General features: G+C 37.9%; 1 protein-coding gene across 1 annotated transcript; it reads right to left on the bottom strand.

The window, feature by feature from the left end:
- Positions 1-1,357: 1,357 nt before the first annotated feature.
- Positions 1,358-5,367, bottom strand: LOC107562460 (3-hydroxyacyl-CoA dehydrogenase type-2-like). The gene is made up of 6 exons (XM_016247091.1): positions 5,291-5,367; positions 4,273-4,437; positions 3,975-4,139; positions 3,602-3,730; positions 2,969-3,077; positions 1,358-2,120 (listed from the first exon to the last, which is right to left on the bottom strand). Exons 1-6 carry the CDS (start codon positions 5,312-5,314, stop codon positions 1,930-1,932), a joined length of 783 nt encoding a protein of 260 aa, XP_016102577.1. The 5' UTR covers positions 5,315-5,367; the 3' UTR covers positions 1,358-1,929.
- Between the last annotated feature and the right edge of the window lie 6,711 nt (positions 5,368-12,078).

The raw sequence follows: 12,078 nt of genomic DNA, 5'->3' as shown, positions 1-12,078 counted from the left end.
CCATTTTCTTTCCCTACAGGTCTGTTCTCCACCCCACTTCTAGCAGGATTACCTGAGAAAGTGCAAAGCTTCCTGGCCAGACAGGTGCCCTTCCCTTCACGTCTGGGAGATCCAGCTGAGTTTGCACACCTTGTGACAGCAATAGCAGAAAACCCCATGATCAACGGCGAGGTGATTCGCTTGGATGGAGCCATCCGCATGCAACCCTGAAGGAAAAAAAGGAGCAGAGTGGAGAGACTCCAGCTGAAATACCTAAAACTGGTCTGTGACCGAAGACTTGATACATATTAAGCATTTTCAGCATAGAGTCAGGATACTTTGTATCTGAGTGGAAGTGCTTTTTTTTAACCACTGGAAATCTTGTAGATTTTTCAAGTCGCGAGTCTGGTATTTCTATACTGACTGCACTTCTGTGCCACTGAGGTACTGTCCTCCAATGACTAATGACTGATGTGTCTCCATAGTAAATGCATTTATACCGTCATAAGGATGTACAGGAGTCATGCAAACTCAATGTCTCTGTATCCACTTATCTTTTTGTGTAAAATAAAATATGTAAAGCATAACAGGACTTTTAATGAATGCTGTTGTAGATAAGCTCATGGATCACTGTGAACTAAATACAACTCCAGGAAAGATGGTCGATATGAAATGTGTTGGATTTGCCACCATACTGACTTATATGACTATTGTATCACTATTATATCAGTGGTTATTAACCAGGGTGCCGGGACCCACTAGGGGGCCTCAGCATGACTTAAAATTATTCAAATTAAAATATTATTCATACAATTAAAATTAATTCTATTGCTATTTACTGTTGTCACAATACTAAAATTATGACTACGATACAATACCTGATTAAAATGACCAGGGGCCTCATTTATAAAATGTTGCATATAAACCGTCCTAAATTTGTTCTAAGATAGAGTGACCATATGTGCCATTTTCCCAGGACGCGTCCTGGCCAGGATTTCTATATTGCCTAAAATATCTAGGTTTTGGCTTTGTTTGCGTGTGCAGACCGATCGGTGTATGACATCAAAATACCTCGAGAGCATGTTGAAAGCATAAGGAACCGTCTGCATGGTATTTTGATGTCATACACCGATCAGTCTGCACACGCAAACAAAGCCAAAACCTAGATATTTTAGGCAATATAGAAATCCTGGCCAGGACGCGTCCTGGGAAAATGGCACATATGGTCACTCTATCTTAGAACAAATTTAGGACGGTTTATATGCAACATTTTATAAATGAGGCCCCTGGTCATTTTAATCAGGTATTGTATCGTAGTCATAATTTTAGTATTGTGACAACAGTAAATAGCTATAGAATTAATTTTAATTGTATGAATAATATTTTAATTTGAATAATTTTAAGTCATGCTGAGGCCCCCTAGTGGGTCCCGGCACCCTGGTTAATAACCACTGATATAATAGTGATACAATAGTCATATAAGTCAGTATGGTGGCAAATCCAACACATTTCATATCGACCATCTTTCCTGGAGTTGTATTTAGTTCACAGTGATCCATGAGCTTATCTACAACAGCATTCATTAAAAGTCCTGTTATGCTTTACATATTTTATTTTACACAAAAAGATAAGTGGATACAGAGACATTGAGTTTGCATGACTCCTGTACATCCTTATGACGGTATAAATGCATTTACTATGGAGACACATCAGTCATTAGTCATTGGAGGACAGTACCTCAGTGGCACAGAAGTGCAGTCAGTATAGAAATACCAGACTCGCGACTTGAAAAATCTACAAGATTTCCAGTGGTTAAAAAAAAGCACTTCCACTCAGATACAAAGTATCCTGACTCTATGCTGAAAATGCTTAATATGTATCAAGTCTTCGGTCACAGACCAGTTTTAGGTATTTCAGCTGGAGTCTCTCCACTCTGCTCCTTTTTTTCCTTCAGGGTTGCATGCGGATGGCTCCATCCAAGCGAATCACCTCGCCGTTGATCATGGGGTTTTCTGCTATTGCTGTCACAAGGTGTGCAAACTCAGCTGGATCTCCCAGACGTGAAGGGAAGGGCACCTGTCTGGCCAGGAAGCTTTGCACTTTCTCAGGTAATCCTGCTAGAAGTGGGGTGGAGAACAGACCTGTAGGGAAAGAAAATGGCAAAAGCATGGAGAACATAATTGAAAAGGTCACAATAATGCTGAATTAACTGTGTTCAAACAACAGGGATGTAACAATGCACCCTGAGACGGTTGAAAATATGTGATATTCAAGTCAGTTGAGATGTTAAACAAATCGCGCTATATTTGGGGTTTAAATGAATGTATCTCTGAGGGGAACTGACTGTCTTAAGAAGTTTAGATGGTATTTTCTTTTCATCTTGCCTCTGTATAATGCATATTATTGCAGAGCTGTTTTGTTTACAGTGGTAACCGTGGAAACTCTATAACTATTTCCCTGCTGTTCCATAAGCGCCACCTGCTGCCAGAGAGTGAATTTGCATCTCATTCAGCCCGTCTGCTTTATGTAGTTTTATGTAGCATAATTTCACAAATCTGAAGTCTGACAATTCTGTTTTTGCTTCAAAAGCATCTTCTGTACAAGGAGTATTTTCAACTGGAAAATGTGGACATGGAATATCAATTTCTTTAAATAAATAAATAAAATCCAAGCTAGGAAAGAGCACAGGCAAAGCCTTCGTTTTAGTTTTTATATGAATAATTTATTTTATTTTTAATATTTAATTATTCATTTATTAGATTTTTTTATTTCAGCCTATATCTATTATTTGACATAAAAGATATTTACATTTCAAAATGAAATGTCCCAAAAAAAATTGTAAGAAAATCATATTGTGGATCATTTCACATCGTAAGTTGAGTAAATCATTACATCCCTATCAAACAATGAATTTTGATAGACCAATAATGGGACACAATGATGAGATCATGCTGTTTAGAAACAAAATATGCATCTCAGGGACACTGACCTGGGGCGATGGTGACCACACGGATCCCCATTGGTGCAAGGTCCCGAGCAATAGGAAGTGTCATACCCACAATCCCACCTTTAGAGGCAGAGTATGCAGCCTGACCCACCTTAAAAAGACAACAATACACATTACAAAACTTTACAGTGCTGCAGTGTCATAAATCTGTAAGGTTAGCAAAAGACAGCACACTAACTGTTCAAAAGTTTGGGGTAAGAAGTGTCTTATTCACACCAAGTCTGTTTTTATTTGATAAAAACATAGTAAAAACAGTCATTTTGAGAAATATTATTACAATTTAAAATAACCGATTTCTATTTTAATATATTTTAAAATGTAATTTATTCCTGTGAGGCAAAGATGAATTTTCAGCATCATTACTTCAGTGTCACATGATCTTACAGAAATCATTTTAATATGCTGATTTGCTGCTCAAGAAACATTTCTTATTTTTATCAGTGAAAAGAAAGTTCAGAACAGCATTTATTTGAAATAGAAATCTTCTGTATTATAAATGTCTTTAATAATGTAACTTTTGATCAACTTAATGCAGCCTCGCTAAAAGTATTTCTTAAAAAAAAAAAAAAGACATCTTACAGACACAAAATGCCAGACAGTGTATGGCTGATATACCTGTCCATCATAAGCAGCAACACTGGCTGTGTTGATGATACACCCTCTGTGTCCATCTGCATCAGGCTCATTCTTGCCCATCTCCCCTACAGCCAGTCTGATCACATTAAAAGTCCCAGCGATGTTCACCTTTAATAGATCAAATTCAAAAGACCATTTTAATAAATGCAATTACATGGCATAGTCTGTCTTCAGATTTCACTCATCTCAATAGGACTGATGCTTTAGAGAAATAATAACGATAAATTTTACAGTGACCAAAAAATAAATAAAATGACAGCTGCTCTAGTATATTTAAAATAGTCATCAGCTTTAGAAATATGAAGCAGTGGCATTTGAGGTTCAGTTACACTGTAAATGCAGTGAGGCTTACAGTGATAACACGAGTGAAGTCCTCCAGACTGTGAGGAAGGTCCTTTTTAAAGTTGTATGTTTTCACAGCGACAGCTATCCCAGCACAGTTCACAGCCAAGTCCACTTTGCCATACTTCTCCTTGGCCAAATCCACAGCCGATCTCACATCTGACTCCGACGTGACCTGAATTAAAAAACAAAAGCCCAATCAGAAGAAAACAAATAGTCCATATTTTCAAACCAAGCACTGCTGTCTGAAAGAGCAAGAAGAGAAAGTGGAAAATATCAAAGGGTCATTAACAATAAGTGTCACGCACATCAGTAGGTGCAAATGCACATCGGTCCCCAAGAGCAGCGGCCACCTTGTGTCCATCTGAGCTGGGCAGGTCCAGGATCACAGCGCTGGCCCCTTGACTGATGAGCCGCTCCACAGTGGCTCTGCCCAAACCAGAGGCCCCTCCTGTCACCAGACCTACCATACCCTGCCACACAGTCAGTAAATTCACACTGAATGAAGTAAGCTTATGTATATGTATATGTATGTATATATATATATATATACATACAGGGTATGGTAGGTCTGGTATATATATATATATATATATATATATATATATATATATATAGTTTGCGGAAAGCAAACTTACACAACCTGCATGGAGCTATGGAGCTTTTCATCATACAACAAACAATTCAGTCATGGTTCAACTATAATATACTGCAAAACGATGAGGTTTAAGCTTACAGCACCGGAGTTTAAGGATATTGTAATAAGTAAGAGCAAAGCTGGTTATTCGCCACTGTTTCTGATGTTTACACGTCTAACAATAACTACCAGTCAAACACTTAACTGCACAGAAGTTCCCCTGAACTAGTTAGCACTGCGGCTACATATATATATATATATATAGTTTGCGGAAAGCAAACTTACACAACCTGCATGGTTGTGTAAGCTTGTTAATGTTTCATCATACAACAAACAATTCAGTCATGGTTCAACTATAATATACTGCAAAACGATGAGGTTTAAGCTTACAGCACCGGAGTTTAAGGATATTGTAATAAGTAAGAGCAAAGCTGGTTATTCGCCACTGTTTCTGATGTTTACACGTCTAACAATAACTACCAGTCAAACACTTAACTGCACAGAAGTTCCCCTGAACTAGTTAGCACTGCGGCTACAACTCAAAATATGGTGAGAAGATGTGGACTACAACCACACAATGACGTCCAGACTAAGGCGAGCTGCAAAGCAATCTTGAAAAACTGAACTTCAGGACAGACGACTTTTTTGAGCCAGAACATTTCTATTCATTCATTCCATTTCTCTCTCACCTTGACACTTCTGATGTTCGCCATATTCACACGCTGCAACTGCTTTGGTACCAGTGGTGACGTCACCGCGCGTAAGCTCTCTGCCGCCCAATCACAAACACGGACGCGACGACGCCCTTTAAGGCGATTGGCTAGTTAATGTGATTGACATCTTTACAGGACGTCGGACTCGCACGCGAGTCGGTGATCATTCAGAATTAGCAGCGTTAATATTTAAGGTGCCAAACGCAATTAAATACCCAACATTTAATATATTGATCTGCTAAAGGTTTCAAAACATTTTTACATTTGATTAAATATTTCTTACTTTAAAGGGGTCATATGATGCGATTACAATTTTTCCTTTCTCTTTGTGTTAAAAGCTCTTGGTGCATAAAGAAGATCTGTAAAGTTGCAAAGACTAAAGTCTCAAATCCAAAGAGATATTCTTTATCAAATTTAAGAGTTAACCACGCCTACCTAAAACGGCTGGTTCTAACACACCCCCACATGTCTACCTCACTATGTGGGAAGATTTGCATAACGCCGCCCAAATGTTCACGCAAAGAAAGAAGGCTAACTTTTATTCTTGCTGTAGTATTGTTGTTGACGCCGCCGCCATGTCGTGAAGGCGCTGTTTCGTTGTGAAAGCAAAACTACTTTGTTTGGCCTTCCAAAAGAGGACGATATCCGCTTCGTCATGCCTGGAGCTGATCCGTGCTGGTCGCTGAGGAAATACATCAACTTTGCGCTGTGGATCGCCGGATCGGCTTTCACAATGGACGAAGCAGAGTCCAGCCCGGGGTCGTCACATGTGGTTGCTGCAAGCCCGCCGGACACTCCTTTGTCGAATCTGCCGACCGCGCCGTTCTCAAGCCCACCCGCCTCCGCTCATTCTATCTAGCCCGCTCAAGTTCCAGAACAGTTCAACCCAAATATTCAGATGTGTGCAGCACATTTTATGGAGGACTGTTTCCTGATCCTGGGAGAGTAGACTACAATGCCGGCTGTTCTGACTCACAGACTGTAAGTACGTTTTTTATATTTAAAGAATTTGCCACTGACGATTCAAACGTGAGTTTTGAGCAGTGTAGAGTAGCACTTGTTTGTAATTTCTCTGATCACAAATGCAGACATGGTTTTATGTTTACGCGGCACGATGCAACGCGTAAAAAGACAGTACAAGTCATTATAATCCGTAATTATGTCCCCACTGGATGCAACAAATGCCTCGTTTATAATGGGTTTGAATGTTTTTGTCTCGTCGCTCCAGGACAGGGCATCACAGTATGTTAGGGGCGTAACATTTCCGTCATATGCTTGAGGTATTCGGCCAATCACAACGCACTGGGTAGCTGGCCAATCAAAGCATACCTCGCTTTTCAGACCAATGAGCTTTGTAAAAATCTATGCGTTTCAGAAAGGAGGGGCATAGAGGAGAAACAATAATGTACAGTATGTGGAAAATAATGTTTTTTTTTTTACCTTAAACACATTTCATTACACCAAATACACAAAATAATGATCTTTTTAGCAACATCATATGACCCCTTTAATTCTGTTGAATAGTCTTTACCTCAAAAAATGACATCAGTTTAATTGTGTTTCATACAGGCTACTGTTTTTCCTGTTTCTAATTTGCATCTTTAAGATTTAAAAAAAAAACTATGATATATATTGTTATTGTGAAATAAATTGAAAATTGTCTGACAAAGGCTCATACAAAACAAACGTTACATACATATACCTTGCCCCTGAAGATCTGCTAAAGGTTGCCTGAATACTCACCTTTTGAGGAGATTTTATCTGAGCTCATTTAAGAATAGTAAAAATAAAATAATATAGGGCATAAAAAACAATCACTGATAAAGTGACTTGAGGGAGGAGACACAAATGCGTATTCAATTTACTTTTATATATTACATAATCAAACAAAATACACAAATGTATAAACTGACAGTGAACATATAATCACATAATGTAGCAACTTAGTTACAGCATTTTGGATAGTGACAGTGCAGTTTGAATTCTAAACACATCTGTAACCATTCCATAAAGACCACATTAATTCAATTACGATCTTCAGTTATGACCATCAATATTTTTATTTGGGGGCTAAGCTATTGTAGTTTGTACAATAAGACAATCACCAATTCTCCACTATTTGCATTCTCAGAAAGCACACACAGAACAAAGATGCATATATTCAGCCATCCCACAAATCCAAAGTGAATGTACGTCATCGGTGTATCTGATGTGAGGGAGCAGCTGTGAGAAAGACAGTAGGCTGTATAGTTATCTCCCAGATCTGGTGTGATCCCAAACTATACAAACTACTACCTCATTCCACAGCTACCAATGCAGCAGCCTCTCTGTCTGGTACCCTACGGGAGGAGACATAAGGCAGAAAGACATGTCAGTGTTAAAAATAAAATGCTTACTTGTGCTATTTTTACTCTAAATTTAATGAACCACCTTTGCCATTGCTAATTTGATTTTCATAAATCCCTCAGTGAAAGCTGTCGTTGGTCGTCATTCTTTAACCCAGTATTAACCTTCCTCACACATCCACACCATGTGGGCAGATTTCTGGCAATACAGCTCATCTTTTGAAATATGAGTCACGATGAAGATGAAGAACAAAGCGATTGCACAAATGGATCAAGGATCTGGTGCTCTGTGGCATTTGATGTGATAAATGTACCACTTATATGTGCTCATAAATGACGCTTAAAGAGCAATGGCAAAAAATCATGAACGCTGGGTATTAAATATTGATTTGCAATAATATATTATGCATTACAATATATGCACAACTGTATTTCACTGCATGACTACATCCCTGGTTATATGCATTATACAGTGCACTGCATTTGTAAAGATGATGCAAGAAAGGAAATAGCTGTGTCAATATGTATTAGGACCAAGTGAAATTAGGCAATGAAACATTTTCACATAGCCTACTTCACAGTGGTCTCTTAAACATATTTATAATGCACCCCAGTTGGAAAATCTTAAACTGATGGCTGATTTATAGAACATGGTAACTGGTTTCTTGACTGTTTGTTGCTGATCCATAATGGTCTACCAGTTTGTACCAGCTAGAATCTCAAAACTCATCTACCATCTTTCCAGCACACTGATGTGCACATTTGAGCAATGCAAGACTCAAACATCTTTGCATCAAAACAATCTGCATGTGAGCCGAATGCTTGAGCTAATTATGACTGTCCACATGGTCTACTATTATTGCAAACCATCCATACTGGCTTACTTGAGTCTCGGGAATCAACAGCTGACAGAGGCATGATAATGCATGTCAGTCTGATGTGTTTGAATCACAAGAGGCGTTTCTGTTGAAGCGTAGACTGTCTGGCCGCCAGATTAACTTGATCATGACAAGCAGAGACACGCGTGCGATTATCAAGTGTTTTATCAAGAAATTCCATCTTTACAAATCAAATCGGCAACCTAACTTCATTGACTTGCCGCTTGAAATTGAGCATTCTGTCGGCTAATATTTCAGAGAAAATTGTAGACCTGCATGCATGATCTGCTCCTCTTTTCTCATGACATTATGATCATATACTTTAATATTATAGTTATGCTATCAAATACGAAAAATGGCGCTTGCCTCACTGGTGCACCCGGTATGAAAATCAATAAATTGCATTCTAAAACAAACCTATTCATCATATTAAACTGAAATGTGTGTAGGCAAGTGCAAGACAGAATGCAAATGTCGCGCCAGTGTTCGCGGTGACTGCGGCAATGACATTTCAAAGAGAGAACGTGGTGTTTCGCTCACCTGAGACCGCGACTGTACATGATACCGCCATCTTACATTCAGCAGCAAGAGTAGAGATACACTAGCTGCAGGCACGCAGATCTACCCCTGAGGTGACCTGCCCCTTAAGTGATCCGATCCGCCTTCCATTCAGTTCACGACTACACAATTAGGTGGACTACAAAGTGTGCAGTTCAGTAGTGGATGTCAAATGTCACAAATTGAAAAAAGAGATAAAAACTGCATCACCTTTTGAAAATGTTATGCTTAGAAATATGAATGGACATTGCATGGAGGTTCTTTTTCTATTGGGTGATTATTAAAAGTATATTTTAAATATTCTATTTTTAAACATTCTACAAGTGTGAAGAGTTTTTTTTATCAAGCTAAGCTTAAAAATTGTTTTCAAATGTTATGCAGTTAATTTAGCGCTCTGCTCAAGGTCAATGTCATTAGATATTTATTAGGACTAGAACATTATTTGTTAAAAAGGAAAAAAAAAATAGCCATTAGATTGCAATGACTGCATGCAATAATACTATATGGAGCTTAATTATCCTTTTTGAAATTACTTTTCAGTAATGTTTTGAAATTTTTAGTTTGTATTAATTTTATCACTTTACAATAAAGTTGTTAACAGTTAATGCTTTACGCATAATGAATAACGAACAAATATTGTGAAATATTAATACAATTTAAAATAACTCTTCCAATTTAAAATCTTTTAATATGTAATGCATGCCTGTGATGGCAAAGCTGAATTTTCAGCAGTCATTAGTCTTCAGAAATCATTTAAATATGCAAATAGGTTCTCAAGAAACATTTCTTATTATCAATGTTGAAAGCTTGAGTTTTTCCTAATTCAAATTTTTGGGTAAGATAATTAATGTCTTTAAAATAAACAAAAATAAAACCCAAACACCTGTTTACTAAAAGAATAAATTTTATTTCAGCACTGTAAGTCATTTCCCAACCATACAAACATGACTGCCAACTTCGAATCTCTCTCTCTCTCCGAGCCTTTTGGCTTTCTCCCCAATCCACCATGAAATCAGACCACAACAGCAAGACAAATTAAAAAGAAAGTTTCTTTCCAAAACAATCAGGTGCTTTCTTTATACTAAAAATGAGAAATTGTTAATAACGATCATAACCATAACAGCAATAATAATAATGAACTTTACCCTTCACTTCACAAGTTTTTTGGAGCTTTTGGAGATCTTGATGCATGCATCAGTGCGTTTGTGTTGATAAACGGATTGGTTTTCCAAGAACAGACGACAGAATGTGTTGCCTACAAATGGATGTCGACTTGATGGTCTTGGGGGCACATGCTAGAAAGCGATGGGGACGAGATACTTCCAAAAAATGTAGGATGTCAGCGGGCCACTGTACACAACACATTGCTGTTGTCAGACTAGGATTGAAACCGGACCACACCAGTGGTCCTGTGGAGTGAAGGGCGACAGAGCCAGGATACAGGGGTAACAGTAATAAAGCAAGAGTCAGATCTGAGGTCCAGACACAAATCTACAGGAATGCACAGGCAAAACTCTTCACCAAAATAGCTGTTGTGTGTGTGTGCGTGCGCATGGTTACAGTATGTGTTCACACTTAACCTATCCATGACTACACTGAAGCTACATTTTTTCAGAGGGACGATACATGTGCATGGGAGCTGAAGAAGTGTTCTAGGGTTAATCGCTATGAAGAGCTGTGTCCAAGGCTCCACTTGAGAGGAAATGAAGAAATCTTCATTTTAGCAATAAAACTGGACGATACAAGATTTAGCCACTGTTCACCAAAAAGATGTAAACACATTTTCTTCATTTAGTATCTGCTTACGGACCCCTTATGTATTCTAATAGCTCAATTACTGAAAACACGTAGCTGTATAATCATATATATAGGATCCAGAAAGAGAATCGAGACTGTTTACTATATACTGGAATAGTAGTATCCAGAACTTTGACTTTGGTTGAAAATTAATATGTTGCACAAATGTGTATTAAGTCTGTTTTGTGTGCAAGGAAGCAAAATTTGCTCAAAATAATTCAGCTTTGACTATTTTAAATCGATGTCCAAACACAATGGAATACGTTATTTCTATAAGTGACAATTACATGATAATGGTGAAGTGGTTTGAACAATACCATACAAAATAGAGGTGAGGAAAATTGCAATCATTACAGTTGAAAATATCTAGCTATGTCCGCTAAGCAAATTTTAATACTAAATGTAGCAACGGTCAAAGGAGTAGCTGTTGTAACAACATTAAAAAAAAAAAGTAAGAAAAACACAACTTCACAACTGAATGAAACCAAAGATGCTAAAGTTAAATTTCTCGATTCACTGTTGAAAATGTTACCAACTCTTGTCTAAGATTACTTACAGATTATTAGACTAATTATAAAAGTTAAAAACTCTGTTAGTATGAAAACGTAAGGAGAGTTGCTGCAGGGGAAACAAAGGCAAGAACAAAAGAATGAAGAGACAAGAGTTAAGAAGAGGGAGAACACTTGAACTTCTTGTGACTGTGAATGTCAATGGCCCATGAAAACTGTGAAAAAGAGGGGGGAAAGAAAAAGAAAGGGAAAACGCGTAGGGGTTTGCGTTTGTGATCAAATATTTTATCGGTTTTAACAAGACCAACATCTGGAGCAAAACAGTGCCATTCTAACAACCTCACTGATCTCCAGAGAATCCTTCTCATTCAAAATTATCAACTAGATATTTCTTAGTCTATATTTTACTCTCACATGAATCTCCATAAATGCATGAATGAGAGTTTAAGCAGCAATCTAAAACCGAACAAAGCAGAGCAGCTTTGGAGAGGGTAACTTTGGAACCAAGCATCTGAAACTGCAAATTAAGTAGCCAAATATTTATAAGAGAAATGAACACTCTGGACAATACATTAATATCTGAATGTGCCCAAGTTTAACTTTTTTTCCCCCTCATACTAACCGATGTCTCTCTACACGTATAACAAAGGTGTGTGTGTGTGTGTGTGAGAGAGAGA

Source organism: Sinocyclocheilus grahami, unplaced genomic scaffold (assembly GCF_001515645.1).
Source record: "Sinocyclocheilus grahami isolate Dianchi unplaced genomic scaffold, SAMN03320097.WGS_v1.1 scaffold824.1, whole genome shotgun sequence".
Classification (NCBI taxonomy): Eukaryota; Metazoa; Chordata; class Actinopteri; order Cypriniformes; family Cyprinidae; genus Sinocyclocheilus; species Sinocyclocheilus grahami.
The sequence above is the reverse complement of the archived record's forward strand: the minus strand, read 5'-3'. Positions and strand labels throughout refer to the sequence as shown.

Excerpts from the sequence above, each read along its gene's own strand:
- LOC107562460 (XM_016247091.1), bottom strand. The coding sequence starts at position 5,314 with ATGGCGAACATCAGAAGTGTCAAG. Across the intron at positions 3,731-3,974 it reads ACTTCACTCGTGTTATCACT|GTGAACATCGCTGGGACTTT; the intron begins GTAAGCCTCACT and ends GATCTATTAAAG. Across the intron at positions 3,078-3,601 it reads TTGCTGCTTATGATGGACAG|GTGGGTCAGGCTGCATACTC; the intron begins GTATATCAGCCA and ends TGTCTTTTTAAG.